Consider the following 21,850-nt stretch of genomic DNA (forward strand, 5'->3'; position numbering starts at 1 on the left):
CGTGGGGGGAATTCTGCCCTGGTCTTGACTGGGCTGGTGTAATGCCCTCATCACGAGGTCATGCTTTGCTAATGAAAGGCTGTGGTCAGTTCATTTACACACACACACACACACACACCACCACCACCACCACCACCACCACCACCACCACCTTTTCCTTTTCCTTCTTTTTCTGGGCTTTTGTTGTGACAGGATGGAGACTGTATTTCACTGAAGCTGAGGGGAGAGGTGAATGGGAGTGCCTGGGACCTAAGTGATGCAGGGAGGTGTAGGGGTGGGGAGCAGCCGGATGAGGGGGAGGTAGTGGAAGCAGAGGGAAACTGACAGCTTAATTCTGCCCCTGGGGCTCATTTTATGGTTAATTAGGACATGCAAATAAGCTGGAAGCTCATTTAATACTCTCCCTGGCATGGAGCCCCGCCTCACACCTGGCCCACTTCCCTGGCAGGTACAGGGCCCCCCTGATTGGCCCAGGCATCTGCTCAGGCCTCCACCTGCTTCTCTGTGGCTCTGTGGCCAGAGCGTGTCTCTAGATGTTCCCTTAAGCAGGAGCTGGAAGAGTCTTTGCTGGGCCTGCCTGCTTTCCCTCCTTCTCTTCTCTTCCCAACCCTTCAGGGCTGGGATCCTCTTTCCCAGAGGGCCCCCTAAGCACATCCCCTGTACCCACCCCTCAGGTTGAGACCTGAACCCAAACTTCAGAGGAATAGAGACCTGGTTTGGCTCTGTCCCCATGACATCCCCCTGGCTCCCCGCTAGGGAGGGGGCACCCCATCTTTCCCAAGTCACCCATTTCCTACAGGGCTTCCATAAAAGCAAAATCACAGCTTGTGACTTTGGGGAGCAGGAGCCTATCTCTAGCTTTCAACGCACCTCAGGTCCCCCACACCCCCGCAAAGCAGTTAAGTCACTTCTGCCAGTACCTTGGAATAAGCACTGGGTGAAGTGTCCAACAGGACAGGAGACCCATTTCTGTCCCTGTCAGCTTGAGGATGTCGCTTGATCTCTCTGATCCTCATTTGTCTTGTCGATGACATGGGGATAATGGAGGGCTGCTGCAGATTTAGAAAATGTAACACACCATCTAGAACACAGCAGAAGCTCTCACTGGACAGCCTGACCTTTGGTTTAGGCACTAACCATGTGAACCAGAGCTAAACCATTGAAAATAACAAAAACAAAAACTTTCACTGGGGCTTGGTTTCCTCTTCTGAGTGTACCCTGACCCTATTACCTCACCAGACTATAGCAAGGATCAGAGAAGACAGGTTTCTCTATTGTCTTCTCTACAATGTTTTTGTACGTGGTAAAAATACAAGCCAGGTGGGCTGTTATTTGCCAAAGGACAAGCAATTTACACTCTCTCATAGAGGATTGTGGGTGGGGGGTGTGTGTGGAGAGGGCAGCAGGCGGGGGGTAGGGGGGTGAGCACAGAAATGGTGCTTGAGGACCCCGATGCCTGAGGATGGGCTCTAGAGGACACTGACACCTCTCTGTCTTTCACAGTCCCTCTGTCCCCAGCTGTCCCTCACAGTCAACCCACAGGCCCTCACATTTCTGGCAAGCACTAGAGAGTTGAATGAGCCAAGTTCTGGAGGCTTTGAATCCAGCCCCTGATCTGCTCTCTGCTCTTTAAGGCCTTGGTCCCTAGAGTCCCTGCCAAGCTCCACACCTCATCCCCTACCATCCCCCCAGTCACCCCGGGGGGACTAATGGCTTCAAGGGGCTAGTGGCTAAGGTCCACTAGTGCTAAGGTCCACTCCCCTTGAGGGGGCCAGAGGTTCCCTGAAACCCTCTGTCACAGGAAGTCTCAAAGCTCGGGATGGTGCTCATGGAGGAAGGGCCTAGTAGATCCAGGGGATGGGGCAAGATAAGGACCTCAGACTGTAGTTACCCCCTTGGTACCATTTTTCTTTTTTTTACTTTTATTTTTAAACTAAGCTTTACACCCAAGCTTTACACTCAGGATCCTGAGATCCAGAGTGGCATAGTCTATTGACTGAGCCAGCCAGGTGTCCCAGACAGCAGTCCCCCCACCGCTGTAGTAGTATTAGGATGTCCCTGCCCGCCTCTTGCTTCCTCTACCCAAGACTGTAAAACAAAGAGGATGAGGAGAACTTCCCAGATTCACTCTGAATTTGACAAGGACTTAGTACCTGCTTTTCTCTCCCTGCCCATCAAGCATCTGGACAGGCCCTCTGCCCACAGCCTCCAAGCTCCAGAAGAACTCCCCCCAAATCCTGCTGCATGCACACCCAGGGGTCACAGTGAAGTTAGTCTTGGCAGTGTCCCTGAAACATCCCAGAGTCTGCATTCTGTCCCCTCCTGAGCCCTCCTCTTTCTTCCTCCCCTTCTAGGTAGGGTCCCTGCCCCCCTACAACCAGCTCTCTGAAGGAGAGAATCTGTATTTCTGGTCAGAGACAGGCCTCTGAGGAACTGTGAGGCAGGGAGCCCTTCTGGGGGTGCCTACCCCTCAATGCAGTGCTCGGGGCAATCACAGTCTGACAAGGGACTGCACTACTAGTTTTTGCTGCCTTTTGGCGGGGCCTGGGTGCAGGAGGGAGCAGGCTCTGCCTCCACGTACTGAGGCCACAGCTGCTGCCTTCCCTGGCTTCCACTCCACAGAATCCATTCTCCCTAGATCTGCCCCTCTGGGCACGGCGCCCCAGCTGACCGACTGCCCCATTCCAGGGATCTAGGAATCACTGCCCCAAATCACCTCTGGTCTGCTTGGCCCCTCCACCCTCTCCTGACCACGACCCAGCTCTGGGCTGTCCTCTCTCCTCTTCCTGCCCTCTCCAGTCCCAGAAAGAAGCCCGCTGGCCTGGCCGCCTCCAGCTGGTCAGGAAGGGCTGGTTCAGACACAGCAGGGACCACCTACACCCTGCCTGAGGCTGCCTGGTGGCCCTCAGGGGCACCACTTGTTGGGGGGTGGGGTGTCTGACTCCCAGGGAAGACCGGAAGGACCGGTCCCAGGACTCTTCCCAGGACTCCCAGGGAAGAGTCCTGGAAGAGTCCTGGGACCGGTGCGACCACAGCCCATGGGCTGCCCATGGGAGGGGAGCACAGGGGAACAGAAGGAAATGTCTTCTTCCTCACCTGGCCTCACCTTCCTAGGTGTCTGGAGACCCGGCCCTGCCCACTCAGACCCGGGGGGGGGGGACTTGCTCCTTGATCCCCTAGGGAGGTGTGCCACTCAGTGCTCCAAGTGTGGGCTCTTTGCCTCTGGGTCCTTCCATGGGCTGTTTAAAGGGCACCACCTCTGTGAAGCCCTCCCCAGGCGCCGCATCTGTGCCTGTACACCCAACCACGGGACCCACTTTTCTTTTTTCTTTCTTTTTTTTTTTTTTTTCAAAAGAGAAGAGCAATTTAATATTTAAGGGTGGTAATTTTTAAATTCTTACTTTACATTCCATTCTATGTTAAAAACCAATAAGTTATAGTTATAACTAACATGAATATACAATTATATGTAGATTTTATTATTTTTTTGTTGCAAACTGACTTCTATTCATTTAAGAAAATATATTGGTGATACAGAATCTTCATTTATAAATTAAACAAATCCAAGCAAATGATACCTTTGTTCCTGTAAAATAGAATAATGGTTAACATTTATTAGGCACTTATAATACCCCAGACTGCTCTAAGAGTTTTAAATATATATATATATATATATATATATATATATATATATATAATTAACATTTATTAATCATGCCTTCCCCCAAAGGAAAAAAAAAAGACTGTTTCATAGATTTATGAAGATTGTACTCATTTCTAATTTTATTCGCCCTCCCCCAAAGGAAAAAAAGACTGTTTCATAGATTTATGAAGATTGTACTCATTTCTAATTTTATTCGCATAGAAACTGAATAAAAATAATCACATATTATTTCCCTAATTTTCAAATAACTACATTTCCTAGACACCAGCCTGCCTTTCCATCATCTTCCACTTTCTACTGTGAGCTATTTCTTTCCTCCTTCCCACCTCATCTTCAATCACCAGTTTCCATCTCCTCTGGTGTCATATTGGCCCAATCTATCTTGTCTATATTTTTTGCTGGTGTTTTTCTCAGGGCTGGCCAAATCTGCAATATTGCTGAACCGCAGAGGGTAGCTTCAGGAACTTTCTACCTACTATTTCCACAAGAGAGGCAAATTAGAAACTAAGGTATATATTTTTTAAGTCTCTAAAATGTGTTTTTTTTTTTTTTCGTTCCAAAAGCTTTTTTTTTTTTTTAATTTTTTATTTTTTATAAACATATATTTTTATCCCCAGGGGTACAGGTCTGTGAATCACCAGGTTTACACACTTCACAGCACTCACCAAAGCACATACCCTCCCCAATGTCCATAATCCCACCCCCTTCTCCCAAACCCCCTCCCCCCAGCAACCCTCAGTTTGTTTTGTGAGATTAAGAGTCACTTATGGTTTGTCTCCCTCCCAATCCCATCTTGTTTCATTTATTCTTCTCCTACCCACGGGACCCACTTTTCAATTGCTCTTGTGCATGTTCATCTTCCCCTCTGGATCGTGAGCCCCGCCAGGGTGGCAAGGACTCATTACTCATTTCTGTACCTCCAGGACCGAGCACAGGGCTCTCAGTTTGTTTGTGACCTCTCGACGTTGGGGTGAGCCCTCTGATGTGCCCGGCTGCTCCCAAGACTCACTTCCAGGACAGCTGACAAACTCCTTCCTAGCCCCGTCTCCAAGCTGGGGTTCAGTCCCCTCTGTGCCACCTGTTACTTTGTCTTCTCCACCCTAGCTGCCCTGGCCAGTTCTGTTCTCCCGCAGGCTGCCTGGGGGACTGCCGTGCCACTGAGCTTCCCAGAGCTCGGGCCCTTCAGATGGCAACCACAGCCGCTTCTCTCCCAGGCCTGCTCCGGCCCCAGTGGGTCCCCCTTCCCGCCTGTGCCCTCTCCACCGGTCTTGCCAACCCAGCTCATCTCCTCGTCCGTTTTGGCAACGACCTCTGGCCCCAGCCTTCCTCTGCCCGAGTTTTTCCCTAACTTGCCTCGCCAGGGATCCCCACCCCTCCTGGGGACATTGAGTCTGCTAGATTCTCCTTCACCCATTGTGATTATGGAGGGTCAGTCAGGGCGGGGCAACGGGGAAGGAAGTTGAGAGTTGGGCGTTCAGGCCTCCCTACCTCCAACCCTGCCACTGGCCACACTCCAGGCATTGTCTCCAGGGGACTGAGCTGCCCACAAGGCAGCATTTGTAGTCATTGGTGTAAAGTGGTGGGAAAGGGGAGGGTAGGAGGCATAAATTTTTTTTTTTTAAGCAACAAAACAAAACAACAAACAAACAAAAGACCCAAAAAACCAACAGAGATTCCTCCCAGTGGGCCAAGTGTAGCACCTGAAATTAGATGAACTCCACCTGGGAGCTTGGCCCCAGAAAGCCGGAAGGCCTGTGAGCACTCGCTTGAAGCCTGCTCTGCACACTGCGACAGTGCAGGAGCGGCCCAGGGAGCCGGCTCTTTATCAAAGGGAGCACCCAGCCAGACTGACTTAGGCAGGTGTTAGAATCTCTGGTCTGAGGTTCCAAGCATCTGTTAATGTAAGTCCATTTATATAGCAGGAAATAAGGGGTTAGGCCCTGCATCTGAGATTTTGAGGGCCTAAAGAATCCCAGATCCTCTGGCCTTGGCTTCGGGACCCTGCTGGGAGTGTGGGGATCAGATACCTTCTTCAAACTTCTCCATTAAATGTATCCCCTCCTGGGAAAGGCAGGCAGAGCCCAGTGCCTGTGCCACAATTCCATGCCCCATTTTCTCAGCTGGGAAGGCTGCATGGTTATCACCCCCTTAATCCCGGTGGCTCCTTCAAATTCCCCAACCACCCAACTGGGGATACTGGTGATGCCAGGGAAAAGGTGGACGGGGGCTATAGTGCGGCCTGTGTCTTTCCTCTCAGCCACAAGGGGAGGCCTGGATGATGGGACCTGGCAGCTACCCATTAAGGAAAAGAGCCCCCTTCCTAGACTTCTCTGTCACTGGTGGATTCGGAGGGAAGGGCTGGGAGGGCCAGAGTCGGCTGTCTCCCACTGGGAGCTAAGAGCAGGGAGAGGAAAACTTGGGAGGGTGTGAGAGTGAGACTGAGAGTTGCTGCCTGCCCTTGAGAGACCAAAAGACCTAAAGGGAGCAGAATCGTGTAAGGTAGAGCAGAGCAATGGAGTTAATAAAGGATATTTTACTCTTCAATCCTGTTTAATATCTTTGCATGCCAGAGGATTAATGCTGGTTCCCTTCTAAGTTGAGCTTCTGTTTGCAAAGGATCATGAACATGACTAGGACCAGCTTCAGTAGAGATGGGGAAAAAGAATTGAGAAACGGAGACTGGAGAGACCATTTGCCCATGGGGAGTCACCCTTGCAACCCTGGCATTTTTGCCCACATCCCTTCTGAAATTTCCCCATCCCCACATTCTCTGTAACCACTGGATGAGCTGCCAGGCCCTATTTTCCTAGCTCACCCTACTAGATGGTCACCTTCTCCTTTCAAAGTCTGCCACAATATGGCTCCACTCTACTCCCCAGCCCATCACTTCCACATTAGTGCCAACTTCTCGCTCCCGTTTTCTGCGTATCTGTCTGTGACACTACCCCCCACTCTTACCTATTGAAGTGATACCCTTTAAGGCCTAGTTCAAACTCCCCTCCCTGAAGCATTTCGGCTCTCCCACAACAGAGAGCATCGGTCCCTTCTGTCTACTTCTTTGTGTAACACTTCTTTATGGTACTTTTTATAAGTTCTTTGTGACCTCCCAGTCTCTGGCTGCTCACGCCGCTGTCCTGCTCAGCCCCTTTACTTGTTTGCTAGATTCCGTCCTCGTGGCCCTATTCAGTTTGCCTCCTCTGTGGGCTATGCCCATTAGGGCACCAACATGTGCTGTTAGTTCACACCTGGTATCTCCAATGACCTTCACGTTCTCCTTGGCCAACCCCTCCTCATCTCCTGACCTCATGATGGAGTCCCTGAACTTCTCTATCTACAATCAATGCTAAGGTCCTAACGCTCTGTCCGTGTTCCTAAACATTCAACGTTGAATCTCCTGTCCAGGTCTCTTCATCTGAATTCCAGACACTGATCCAACCGCCTACGGTGCTACTCCAGGACCTGACCCATTCCTAACAGTCTATTCAAAAATGGAAATCCCAAACCTGCTCCTGCCACAATCTTCACTATTTTGATTACTGGCAAGAAATCTGGGGGGTCATCCTTCACTCCTCTCAAGAGGTCTTGGTGGCTCCACTTTCTCCTAACTGCTCTTCACAGGCTATTGTCAACTCAGCAGCCAGAGTGTCCTGATGAGAGGCTGAGTCAGATCATGCTCTCTATACATATTGCTAAAGTCCCTTCTGTGGTCCTCATGCAGCCAACGCTAGTACTTCGACACATAGGCACACGTCCACCTCATGGCATGTGAAGACCCTTCCCGACGCACGAAGGCCATTCTTTCCTCCCGGCAGCTGTGTGGGCTGCACATTTCACACATTTACAAAAAGAGGAGCTTCAGCAAGGATAGAAAGCTTCGACCCACCGCAACATTCTGCCTAGCACTCTGAAGCTCCTATCCCGTTAACTCTTCTCCACAGCACTCCTCATTGCGCGTACACACGCACGCACACGCATGCACGTGTTCTGTCTCCTGCCAAAGATTCCACGAGGGAAAAGGTTGTGTTTTGTATTGTTCACCGCTGTATCCCCAACATGCAGATCGGAACCTAGCACAGAGTGGAAGCACCTAACTATTTGCTGATAGGCCCCTAAGGATCATCTGCTTTATATGTCCTACAAGAATTTTTAAATGGTTGAAAGTAAGCACAAGAACTTGCACATGGTTAAGCTTTACAAAAAGACAAAAAGACAAACACATTGAAAACAACAGCTCAAAATAAGAGTCACATCACTTCTTAAAACGGGAAGGTTTATTAAGGTTTTTCCTCAAGAGGAACAGCCAAGCCCATGCTTCTTAAGAGAAGCAATTAGCAGGAAATGTATGTCACACCTTGAGCCCAGAACCACAGGAGGCTTCTTCTTAAAAAGCCAGAGCTATATCCCCCAATTCCCTTTTAAAGCTCTTCTTAATGTCTGCAAAACAGAATCCATGTCACCTCCCCAGAAAACAGAACTAGGCATCTAGTTCAAAATCTCCAACTGTTCTCAACAAGAATATTTAAGTTAAGACACGGCATTAAATAAATGGACTGTGCATTCAGCGAACCCAAGATGAAACTGCAGTAAAAAAAAAAAAAAATTCATATTCAATGTAATGTCTGTACTACATTTTCAAGAATACCTTGCATTTTTTACATTTTGGGGGAATAGAAGTACTAAAAGCTTGGTGGTTGTACTACCTCAAAGCTCACATTCATTTCCTTCCCTGCACAAGATGGGCTTTTTCCAGATCCTGGACAAGTACCCAAACCACTCTGACCTTTTATGTTTGGAGCCAAGCCAAGAGGGGCTATTTTAATACATATTTAAGTAGCACCTTAAATTAAGTACAAGACCCAAATAAAACAAAAGGTTATTTTACAAGCTATATTCTTCCTCCACATACCAATCTCTTCACACGCTGGTTTCATTACACACATACAACTTATAAGAGCATATTTTAGGTCTTCTAGCTTTCTACTGTGATTGCTTAACAAGGAAAATACTGAGGTAATCTTTCTTTCGTTTCTCAGTCCTAAAAACAAAAATCAGATACATGAACTGACAAATACGTGTACCTAACGAGAAAAAAGAGGCAAAAATATTTAAACCTGGGCAGGTCCAGGTAATTGAAAACGTTCCTATATAGAAAAAATAGCTCCAGACCAAGTAACCTGTCTTAATAATGCTAGTAATAAGGTAAAGATCAGTGCCTTCCCAAAGATTAATTTTTCTTAAGTACGTTCTAACTGCAAAGAAGCAGACTGTTTCACTGAGGGGTAAAAGGGGTCAGTTATGATGGCAGATCAAGATGCCAGAGAGATTACTTCAAAGCCGTGGGGGAAAGAGAGTAACATACCAACACCCATATTTCCCCAAACATTCCTAAGAGAATTCTGTGACCACAGTTTAATAAATTACAGCATTTTCATATCTTTGATGAATTTCTTACCTATCTTTCCTGCCCGGTAGATTGCAAATTCTTGAGGAAAGGCCTTTATACCTTTTTGCGAAGCAAGCAGCGTTTTATATATAAGAACAAATGGACTGAATTCATACTATTCATTCAAGGCTTGTAGGATTTAGCTGATACTGAAGCTCCCCCTGGTGGCGGGTAGAATGATAGATTATGTATTTACTGTTTAAAACTAGATTGTTTGGGGACATACTAGTTAAGCCATTAGTCATTTGTTTTAATCGGAGAAAAATTATCAACTATGATATCAAGCCTCCTTTAAATCATATATGTTACTCATCTGCCAAAGGCAACGTACTCTAAGGAGTCACAAATACAAACGTCGTGTTGGTTCTTGGATACTTATGAGATTTATATATAATAGCCTTGAGGGCTTTTTGACTTTTCAGCTATAAAAAATACATCAACTACATCTTATTTTGGGGCTCTTTGCCCTCTGGAGAGAAGACTACAGCGTCCACAGGGACAAGATGAAAGCACATGCATCTCCCTTTCTGGCAGGCTACCTACCCTTATGCCTCACTCAGCAGCGGCAGGTTCCCTGGCAACAGTAACGCATGTCTCTGACTTCAGCAGGTCCTGCGGAGTGCTGCCGGGACATCTCCTCACAGTCCTATCGCATCCCGAGTGGACTGTGTAAGATGTGACCAAGGAATCCAGCACTCTTTCTCTCCCACGTTCTAAAACTGAGGACAAACTGATGCTTTAATCTAGCAGATTCTAACTTGGGAGTCACTCTTACTTAATGATTTTGTACCTATCTGGCAAATAACATCACAACCTATGGAACAGGTAATATTTGGTGATTTTTACTGATGTGTGAGATGTTTGTCTATGATTTTAAGTCCAAAGAAATGTCTGAGAGGTGAGTCTTTAAGGAGAATGGCTCCAAAGGACCTTAAAATATGCTACCTTGACCTGGACAAACTGGCCCTAATGATTCACTTATTTATTTTTAATTTATTGCATTTATTAGATTTTTGGCCCCTTAATCCCAGGCATATGTGTAACTGGATCAGTAGATGGAAAGTATGAGTTAACTACATTTATTAGAAACTCAAAAGAATACAATTCCCCACCCCCAAATTTTTTTATTTTTATTATTTTTTTTTTACAATATTTTAACATTTTCTCAGGTTGGTCAGAGTTTACATTTGAAATCTTATTCCTAAATCTGAATTTAGTAACCGATGGCCTGACCACATTCCTTGAAAGTCTCAGCAAGGTCTGAACACTACTTCACACCTGGTTGCAGCGAGACAATATCTAGATCCCTGAGCAGTGATGTAGACTTTCTAGGACTAGTCTTCTCCTCAGTAATCAGGGACAAGGCACAGGGTTTTCTCAGCTTGTTTCTTTCCTTCGCCAGCACTTACCTGGCTGACAAGCTGTTCTGCTCTATCTCTGTGGAGAACACGTACATCATACTGATGCCCTAGATCCATGTCCTCATCGAGCGCCATCTTTGTAAAAACAGAAACAACTGGGAAGGAAAAGAAAAGCACCACTATATAGCCAGCTAAAATTTTAACTTAGCGATTTTTTTCCATACAACGACTACTATGCTACCTCATATATAGTCAAAGCAAAAGCAACTGACACATTCTTTGTATGCCTTTTCACTTTTTCCCACTTTTCTCAAACTCTTCAATCTATTATAAAGCAAATCTGAAAATTTTTACATAACATTTCATTGGTGGGCTTATGCCCAACAAATTAACAGTGACAAAAGGATTCCCTTGATGAAATTACAAGCTGTGGAAGATTTTAAATAGTAAAGTTAACCCCTGATACAGTATTAAACTTATTTTTACATATAAAAATAATACACAGTGGGATATCTTATTCAATAAGATACAATCTTTAAGATCAAGAGAGAATATACAAAACTATTCTATGTAGTCTGATGGTAGTTTGCTGTATAGGAGGAATAAATACATCTAGAACAGAAAGTGTGAGGTCTGTTCTTAGAGAAATTACTAATGACTTAGGGGTTTAAAGCCAAGTGTTCTGTAGGTACAGGCAGAAAGGAACTACTGCATTTAAAACAATGTGGCCATTATAAAATAAAAGCCTTAAATCTATAAACAATAACAAAAACACACAAACCAAATGAAAATGTACTAAAATTTAATCATCCATAAAAGCTGTAATTTAATCTGACAGTAAAACACAAGAAGCAATATTAGAGTTGGTTTAGTATATTATATATTTTAGCTTTGAAAGCCATAGAAATCAGTTATCCCAGGTTTTTTTCCTATAAAAGACCCATTTTTCCAAAGCATTATGCACAAACAATTTTAATTAGAATATAATGACAGAATGATATTTCATAATTTTTAAATATAAAATGAAGTCAATGACTCAAAAAGTTATCTGCTGCAATGAGTTTGAGGGGAAATTTCATAATCTATATCATTACAGATATAAAGTATAATGGTTCAACTTTTAGTGCTTGACAGGGAAGAATCATGATAAAAAGGTCAATATGAAATCATCTGATTATAGTAGCAATATCTAACATTTGAAATGCATCCATGCTCTTTTGTATAATCATATTAGAGTCAAGTATATTTATTTTCACATCTGTTATAACTGCTATTGCAAAGGAGAAATACTATTGTCTTATTTTCCAAGAGATATACACAGAGCAATTTTTTTTTCTCCAGGGAATTTGTGCAAACCAATATAAGATTTAAATTCTTCACATAATATATAAAACAGGAGAAGCCTCTTCAGATTTAATTTTTGAAGTCTGGAATGCTGGCACTTCCCAATTAGGCAACAGTTCTTCATTCCTGTAATCTAGAACATTGAACAGATATGTATTTATATATATACATACATATGGCTAACCTCTTAATGTCAGAAGATGGTAGTGAACAAGCAGATAATCATATAGAAAGAAACAGATATGGGCTGATTGTTACTAGACAACTAAATTATACTAAACAGCTACAGTAACGGGGCCATTTTAGTTTTATTAATTTCACCATATGACAGTCCTGTATGTAAAAAGGAAAACAGTCATTATTTTATTTCTATCCTATTATCATCTTTTTTTTTTTTTCCCAAAAAGGAAATAACACCTAAGTATAAAATTTCTTTATCCAATCATTTCAGGACTATAGAGTATTAGGATTACCACTTTTTTTTTTTTTTAAAGATTTTATTTATTTTAGAGAGTGAGGGAGCGAGTGTGCACACAGATGGGAGGAGGGGTGGGGAGGGAGAGAGAGAATCCTTTAAGCACACTCCATGCTGAGCATGGAGTGCCTGATGCTAGGGCTCGTCGGAGGGGCTCAATTTCATGACCCTGAGATCATGACCTGAGCTGAAACCAAGAGTCAGATGCTTAACCGACTGAGCCATGCAGGTGTCCCTAGGATTACCACTTCTAATACAGATTAGGACCAGAAGCGATGACACAGAAAGAGCTGACCCCCATATGCAAGGGCAGAAGGCTCCACATTAGTTGTACTGCTCAGCAGAAAAGAACTAGGTTAAAGGAAGAATTGCCTCTTCGTGTCTTTAGAAGTGGGACATACTAAAAAGAGATTAACATGTTTCAATACAATCTTGCTTAAAGGGCAAGGTCAGATACACTGCCCTTATGGTTCATGTACTCTTACTAAAAACATACACAGCTACTTAAATTTACCCCTTATCTTGGTACTTTTCGGTTCAAGTGGAATCAACATGGCACTTCCAGTCTATAATCACTCTGTGATTTCTTTGCTCTGCCAAGTATTCTGACTGCTAACTGACCCATCATCTGGTATTTTCAAACACTCATGGAAATCTCAGGTGACTTATTAAATATATTGTTAGGCCGAGTTACATATCAGAGCCTAAGAATTTATACAACCAGGATGAAAATCTTATTTCTAGATACGACAAGATTTCTCTTCTCTCAGGTAAAACACAATACACTGCAGGGTGTATATAATGAATTTTCGAAACAGGCCAGGAGATGGCACCTCTTCCTTTAAACATAAGCTAGAACATTTTTTAGAGAACTGGAAATTAAACTAGGGTCAGCTAAGGTAATGGCATCAGCAAGTCAATCAACTATAGTTGACTTAAGAGAGTTAGGTGAGGTGATATAGCTCAGAATAGGAACTGGAGTCCTATTATCCTTACCTTTGCACCCTTACCTAAACAAACAGCAGCAAAGTTTAAAATAATCACCTTCAGGGAGCTAATGATTTATAGTTATTGAGTCAAGATTTCACTTAAAGCGTAAAGCAAACACCTGACCAGAATCTGTCTTTCTTAAATCCAACCAGAAGCAATCCCATGCTGTTCCCTCCTTTCTCCCCATTTTCCTTGACCTTCATTTAGGAGGGGAGGGTACCAAGAAAATTAAACTAAATTAAAGTGGGGGTACAATTACACAGTGTTTCCCTGAAGAGAGAGATTCACCTAGGTCTCTAAGGAAGCACATATTCATTAATTTGATGCTCTGGAATAGGTAATCTGCTTGATGGACCCAAGAGACTAACAAGACTAAGTGTAACCAACTCTTAAGTGGGAACAGTAGGCGTTCCTCTAAATGGACCTAGATTAGTAATGTGTACATAACCAGCATCAACTGACCTCACAAAATCACTTCATGAAAAACATTCCATTACGGTATAGTTTGTAGAGTTCGTGAAGATAAGTAGACACTGTTCAGGAGATTTCATATACATAATTAGAGAAAAACACATGGTTCCTGCAGGGCGTGGTTTTTCACTTGACAGGCAGCTTCAATGCTGGCACTAATTTCTCTCCATTGGGTTCACTTTAATGAAAACTTAAATGGTACTAAAGTCAACTATACTTAGAAGTCTACAGACAAAACATTTCCAAGAAGTCAACCTAGACCCGAGAGGAAATGACTACCAAAACACAGCATCAGACAGCCAGCAGAATGTCTTGAGTTAAAAAGACTGACAATACCAACTCTGGGGAGGACGTGGAACTCAACCGCTGCTAGCAAGTGTATAAATTGGTCTAATTGCCTTGAAAAACCTTTGAGCAGTATCTACTAAAGCTGGCCCTATATAGAAGTGTATAGTCTGGCCATTTTGTCCCTAGGTACACACCAAATAGAAATGATGCACGTGAGCATAAAGACTCAAGCAAGACTGCACAGAATTATCCATATAGTTCTCAAAAATGTAATTGTCCATCAATAGCAAAATACATAAAAAGACTGCTAGTACAGTCACACAATAAAAATGAGCTACTGCCATACGGTACTGCAGTTGCATCTTTATTAAGATAATTTTCAAAAACATATTTTTGAGTAGAAGCAGCCAGACATAGTACCTGTTTTTGTTAATGTTAAGTTCAAAGAGAGGCAAAACCAATGATGGTGTTGGGAATCAGGGAAGGGGTTACAGGGGGAGGAATGACTATTACTGATACACAAAGGTGTGTTCACTTTGAAATAACACATCAAATGTGCACTTAAGCATTTTGTTTCAGATAAACCACATTCGACTTTAATTTGCCAGGAACTCAGGAGGGACCCTGGAAGGAATTCTATTTTTGGAATACTCGTTCTGTAGCCAGCACTGGGGACACAGCAGTGAACAAAACATCTGTGGTCCTCGCCCTCAGTCAGCTTACAATCTCATAGGGAGAGAAACAAATTAGCAATAGATGAACACATCTACAAGCTATATATCACATTTACAAGATGCAGAAACCTGGAAATACCCTAACAAGTGAAATAGGAAGTGGTTAGGGTTGGGGAAAGCCCAAAGTAAGAGCATGAGCAAGGCATTTGTTCTGTTTTCAGTATCTTACCTGGCTCAGAGCTGCTGCTTACTGTGGGTCTAAAGCAGCAGACATGATTTCTTTTTAGGCTTCTTCTTTTCCACTGGTGTTTTTCTATTTATCTGTCTGACCAGGTCATAAAATATCTAAAAAAACAAAAACACACACACACACACACACACACACACACACACACACACACAAAGAAAAAAAAGTCTTATTCAACAAACACTTGAGCTCTTGCTCTACAAAACCACCTTGGTTCTGTTAAATGTTATTCTGCTCTTGGATCTGTATTTTGCTGCTCTAACAGCAGGTTTCTTAAAATGTGGCTCTCGGTCAGGGTAAAGCAAGACTTATCAACTTACCATGAGGGAAAAAACTTGCTCTTAGATATTCAGTATCGACTTAAGAAAAAAAATTAGTAGTGAAAAACAAGGTAGTGAAAAACAAGGTTAAAAACTTGCTCTTAAATACTCAATATTAACAAGAAAAAAATTAGTAGTGAGAAACAAGGTAGTGACGTTTTATTCCTCATGGAATCTTATATGCTTCAAAACATAATGATTAAGGGAAGAGTTGATACTCAACTTGAATATGAGCACATTTATTTTTTAAAAACTTCAAACTTGGGGTGCCTTGGTGGCTCAGCTGGTTAAGTGTCTGACTCTTGATTTCAGCTCAGGACAGGATCTCAATATCCTGGGATCAAGCCCCATGACTGGCTTCCTGCTCAGCATGAAGTCTGCTGGTCTCCCTCTCCCTCTGCTCCTCCCCTCGCTCTCATGTGTGCTTGCTTTCTCTCTCTTAAGTAAATCTTTAAATGAAAATAAAAAACTTCAAACTTACAGAGAAGTTGCAAGAATACTAAGGACTGGTTTATATTCTTTACCCAAATTCACCAATTAGTAACATTAAGCCATATGTACTTTATCATTTTTCTCTAAATACATTCTTATTTTCTAAATCATCAGAGAGTAGTCTGCATACAACAGGGCCCTTAGTGGTTGAGTGTATATCTTCTAAGAGCAAGGATATTCTTCCATAACCATGTTACAGTTAGACATTGAATACATTTAAGCACTGATATGTTACTTTGTGTCATCTACAGTGCAGATCCCAATTTTATCAGTTACCCCAATGATGTCCTCTATAGAATTCCTGCTCCCCACCCTCAAAGGATCCATCTAGGATCACATACTGCATTTAATTTTAATCTCTTAAAATCTGGAATAGTTCTTCAGTCTTTGTCTTTCATGACATTGTCATTTCTGAAAACAGATGGTTAGTAACTTTATATAATTTCCCTCAGTTTGGGTTTGTCTGATCTTTCCTCATGCTAAGATTTATGTATATTTTTGGCTAGAACAGGACAGAAGAGATACCATGTTCCTCTCAAGATACCACATGTAAAAGCATACGATTTCTGTTTGCTGTTTCTGGTGCTATTAATTTTGGCTAAAGTGAAAAAGAGAAAAAGTGTGTGACCCCATCTGAAGTGACAATCTCAATACATCTTTTTGATTCATTTTGGATGAAAAATCCAAGGCATCAAAGACACAAATACAATAGTATTTATTTCACAGAAGCAGATTATTTTAATTCTGACATGTTTATGTTTCATAGTGCTAAGTATGCCCAAATATTGGAACAATTAAACAACAGATAAGATGAATTTGGTTCTTTGCTATGAAATGCAAATACTTATTTACTAATGACCTGAGAAGCAAATATCACAGAAACTCTTTACTATTACTAATCTGTAATAAATAGCGCTTTATAAAAGTATATCAAAAGTGGGGCACCTGGGTGGCTCAGTAGGTTAAGCCGATGCCTTTAGCTCAGGTCATGATCTCAGTGTCCTGGGATCAAGCCCCACATCAGGCTCCTTGCTCAGTGGGGAGCCTGCTTCTCTCTCTGCCTCTGCCTGCCTCTCTGCTTGCTTCTGATCTCTGTCAAATAAATAAATAAGTAAAATCTTAAAAAAAAAAAAAAAGTATATCAAAAGTTATAGGGACAAACAACAAAATCTGAATATGCACTGAACAGGGACTGTGCAAATAACAATTTTCTTGATTTTAGTAACTGCGTTGTGGTTGCGTAAGAAAATGTCTTTATATAATGGTACATACACTAACATATTTGGGAGTAAAGGAATGTGATACATAAACACTGACAGAATGTTAACTGGTGAATCTGAATGAAGAGTAAACAAATTCTTATTGTTCTTAAATACTTTCAGTAAATTTTAAAAGTAAAATAATTTTTAAAATCATTTTTTAAGATAATCCTCAGATAAAACCATTTCATGTATTTTTTAAAATGGTCCTAAGATTAAAAGGCTAATTATTAAAAAGGAAAAAAAAAAAAGCCACTATTGAGGGATTTGTCTCAAAGCTTTAACTGATTCATTTATATTCCTTTCTTTCTGCTCTATCCTTCCACTGCCATCTTCTTCAAACCATTTAAGTTCTCTATTATGGTATTTATAAGAAAACTGAAAACACTGGATTTGAAAACAAAACAGCAGTCTGTTTCACAATTCTGAAACCCTCTAAGAACTTAATATGCACAGCCACGAACAAGTTCTCATTTGTTCCCTAGCCTTAATGCATAAACTGTAAGATAAAAAATTAAAAGGATAAACTAAAATAGTCAAAGAATCAAAGCCACATGTTTCTTCATGCCAGCCAGTTTGGGGTTTCTGTACTACACTGACTGATTTCGCAGTGATATCCTCAATGACTTCTTTGGCAAACGAGGCCTACCTCACTGCAACAGCTGGTTCAGTGATGAAGGCAAGTTCAAGCAATAGTAAGTATTTGGTTAGACATACTCAGAGGCCTCCACCTAGGTTCTTCCTCATCTCTCTGATCCACAGGAAAATCTAAAGGGAACAAAGAATACTTTCCCAATCCTTCTGCCATTACTCAACTGGGATGTCTTGATTCCAATTCTGATTCTAGCCTCAGCAAAGAATTGTGATTCTACTTTCAGAACACAGCAAAAATGGCGTGCATAAGAGTTTAACATGTATATTCTGCTACAGGTAGCAGGAACTAGAGGGCTATTTAGCCAAGCAGTATGTCCCTGTGTGATGTGAAATTTGAATCCAACAGAAATCACATGTATATTCACAAAGCATTAGCTGTCTGAGGAACTATTAACTATCAAAGGAACTCTGTAGCTGGATTATCAGGCTAAAGAGAAACATTAAAAGAAACTCAAATATTATACGCTACTTTAAAGTTTGTATTTCCCTCACAAGAGTAAAGAGCCTTAAACAGCTAACTTATTCCATATTGTTTTACTGTTCTCCACATTTAATAAATCTTCACATCAAGGTTTAACAACACTGCTGTGAAAACAGAGCCCTGGGGCACTGGAAACTATAATCCAGGAGGCTTAGCAAGTAGCAGAGGAGTTCCCACAAACATTTAATGCTTTAAAAGTAAGGAACACCACCAACCCATGGTGCTCAGTGGATCCTGACCCCACCCAGCCCCAGCAGAGCCATCTCCTGTGAACCTGGTGGGCAGGTACCAGTGAGGGTGAGAACAGGAACAGCAAGGAACCAGATCCCTAAGGTCAATCATCCTACAGTGGTGACCCTGCACTACTGTTTCCCTAGCCAACCTCATGCACCATCCTAATGCTTTTTCCCCCCAAGATTTATTTATTTGTGAGACAGCGAGCATGCAAGGATGCATAAGCCTCCTCCCAATGCTTTTTATCTCCATTTTCCTTTTCTTTTTCTTCCTTCCTTCCTTTTTTGAAAAAAGACTATATGAAAACTTAAAATTTTAGAGGCTCAGTTGGTTGAGCATCTGCCTTCAGCTCAGGTCATGATCCTGGGGTCCTGGGATGGAGCCCTGTATCAGGCTCCCCGCTCAGAAGGGAGTCTGCTTCTCCCTCTCCCGCTGTCCCCCCACCTTGTATGAGCGCTCTCTCAAATAAATAAAATTAAAAAAAAATACTTAAAATTTTATCATTAGTCACATTTTTCAAAATAACATCTATAAAACTGTAATTTCACAACAGAGAAAGCTAAAGCTAAAAACATATCATACTTCCTTTCATTTACTTGGCAATGAAAAAGAAATGACTGCTGAAGATCTCAGTAGTACTTGTTCCCCACTAGGATGTAAACTTCTCTAGGGCAGAAACAGTGTCTGTCTGGATCACTGTTACCCCAGTGCCCGACACACTGCCAGACACACAGGCACACAATTAGTATCTGCTGAATAATGAAATTTATGAATGTTTTATGTACTTACAAAAATTGGTTTTACCTAACAAAGCAAGCTTTAACATTCTTGGTTATTTAAAAAGAGAGGATGTGAAACAAGCTCAATTTTTTGCCTGTCAGATGTTTAAGATAACTTAATCATTTTGAAAGTCAAACAACAGCCTACCACCATAATATTAAGTCAAGGAAAAGTGACCTACAAACCCAAAGGCCAGAGAGGAACAGCAAACAGAAACACAGGATGCTGATAACCTAAGGCCCTTGTAACTCTCACATATGTTATGAGTGAGCTGAGCTGACGGATTACCTGTGATGCCACAAATGACAAGCAAACAGGCCAGTGAAGACTTATGCATTACAGGGAAAGGAAAGAAGCCTCCTCTGATTGGTTGGTTCATTGTTTTAAAAAGGTTATGTTAAATATGTTAAAATTAACAAAAGCAAAGAGAACCTCTTGAGGTTTTGGTCGGTTGCTGGTGCTAGTTGGAACTGCACAGATCTTCAGGGATCCAGGAGGGTACTGGACTGACACTCAGGCAGTGGGCATGCTGATTACGCATGTCCTGTCAGAGGACATTCTCAAGATGGTTGGAAGGCTTAAGTCAGAGATGAAAAAAGCCTTGAGCACCTGCCTCATCAGGCCTCAAAGAGTGGGTGAATTCTAGTTCCACGTCTATGCTCAGATTCCTCCCATGAGATTCCTCCCAGAAACCAAAGGAAGGCCCGACTCAAAACACCAAATTCTGGGATACCCATGAGGTATTACCTCATATTATCTTTCTATATAACCTAAGTTCATAAGCTCAATAACTACTTTGATTTTTGTATTTTCCTACTTGACTTTACAACCTATTTACACACATGTGCACAGGTAACTGTGCAAGGGTGATAGAACAATCTGCACACACTACCTTCCGGCATATCATTCAGAAGCTTAGCAGGACTTCAAACACATTCTTTAACTTAAACTTGCTCTTGCAGTAAGGTAAATATGAGCGTCTTCATCACAACCATCAAAGTGATTTTACGTAGTGAGGAAATATGGTTTCTAGGAGTTACTTAGTGTTCTCTGTACACTGATAGATTCAAAACCAATTAGAAGAACAATTTTTTTTTCTTCAAAAAATTTGGTTTTGGCTATTACCTTAAAAGAAAGATAACTAAAAAGGCACTTATTTGTGCTGTCTAGCAGCTGTAGGTTACCTCATTAACGTTGATCTTTGACTTTGCAGAAGATTCTAAAAAGGCACAGTTACACCACTGTCTTGCTAAGTTCTGACCCTGTTCTTTGCCAACTACTCGTTCATCTTCCAGGTCACATTTATTGCCAACCAAAATCATTGGAACCTGTGGGAAGGAAAAAACACAATATGAGCACTAGCATACTTGGTCCTTAGTAACTTTTAAGTAAGTAACTACCTGTCATCAACTGAAATCTATTAGTTAGGACAATAAGCTTCACCAAGTGCTTAAAAAATTCTATGTATGCATATTGGGAGAAAGAAAGTAGATAGAACAGGAAGCGACAGAAAAAGTATGGAAGAGATGCTACTATGCTCAGTAGCTAAATTATTTTAAGGATATAATGGTATATATTATTAGTAGTCATGTGGACTACTAATAATATAGTTGAATTCCAAGTACAAAAATCTGAAGGAAAAGGAACCTCCTGCAATGCAGAGAAGAATGTATTCATTGGGCCTAACTGTGGTTTAAGTACTTCATCTCCCAGGTCCAACAGGTTCCAAAAGTAGTTGGCAAGACCAACAAGGCAACAAACTCTACTTCTATATTTGACATAAGATCTGAAGACCAGTTTAGGTGAGATATTAAGAAGCAATAACAATTAAAATAGAGCCACAAAACAGCTATGCCCTCCCTTTCCCCCCGTATCAGAAATGCAGCCCCTACTTGCAATAAAACAAGTTGCTAACAAACTGTATAACATCCTTAGATAAAAGGTGTCCACAGAAGAGTCATTTGTGAGGTGATGGGCACTATACACAAAGAAAGGATTTAAGGGACATGGTGGATCTTGTACTTAAACCAGGCAATTATGTTAGATGGCATACTAGACATCTACAAGTCCATCTTTTTAAATTATGACACGAGATGAAGAGATTAACATTATCAGAGTTCAGTGATTTGCATGTAATTGCCTATGAAAACAGAAGTCTCTTTGATAAATTACTCATGGGAAGGAAAAGAAGTATTCACTAGGTTATGGATGATCTTGAGTCATTTGATAGAAATCTCTCCTGCCTACAGGATTATCCAAAGTTAAGGTCCTGAGCAGGTACATATGTTCCCATTAATAATGAGAAAGAACATGCAAAAACAGAAAGAAAGGTACAAATGAAATTTTATATCCCAATTTATACAACTGAAAAGGAACTCTGTAGTTCAAAAGTGAGGTAAACATGTAAAATATAATTTCATCCTTGCAAAAAAGCACAACAGCAATGATGTTATTCATTAAATAAGACAAGAATTCTGCAACAAAAATAAAATTAAAAAATACAAAACCCAGTGAATTAAAATCTTCAAAATAATTCAAAGGAAAAAAACTGTAAGTACAAACTATACCAAGAGAATTATAGAAGTGGAAAATACCATTATGGCTCTTACTAATGTTCTTTGAACACTGTTTCTGAAACATAACTACCACCTTTCAAAGCTCAACTCAAGTCCC

The 21,850-nt window shown here is 41.8% G+C and overlaps 1 protein-coding gene across 16 annotated transcripts in view; it reads right to left on the reverse strand.

The window, feature by feature from the left end:
- Positions 1-11,253: 11,253 nt before the first annotated feature.
- RAP1A (RAP1A, member of RAS oncogene family) overlaps positions 11,254-21,850 on the reverse strand; it is a 78,041-nt gene continuing 67,444 nt past the window's right edge. For all 16 annotated transcript variants that reach the window (XM_082687426.1, XM_082687412.1, XM_082687427.1 and 13 more), the window contains 3 exons: positions 20,362-20,505; positions 14,940-15,055; positions 11,254-11,945 (listed from right to left, as the gene is read on the reverse strand). In XM_082687426.1, the coding sequence (XP_082543552.1) occupies positions 14,969-15,055; positions 20,362-20,505 (231 nt within the window). In that variant the 3' untranslated portion in view covers positions 11,254-11,945; positions 14,940-14,968. The remainder of the gene's footprint in view (positions 11,946-14,939; positions 15,056-20,361; positions 20,506-21,850) is intronic.

Source organism: Mustela nivalis (genome assembly GCF_964662115.1).
Source record: "Mustela nivalis genome assembly, chromosome: 10".
Classification (NCBI taxonomy): Eukaryota; Metazoa; Chordata; class Mammalia; order Carnivora; family Mustelidae; genus Mustela; species Mustela nivalis.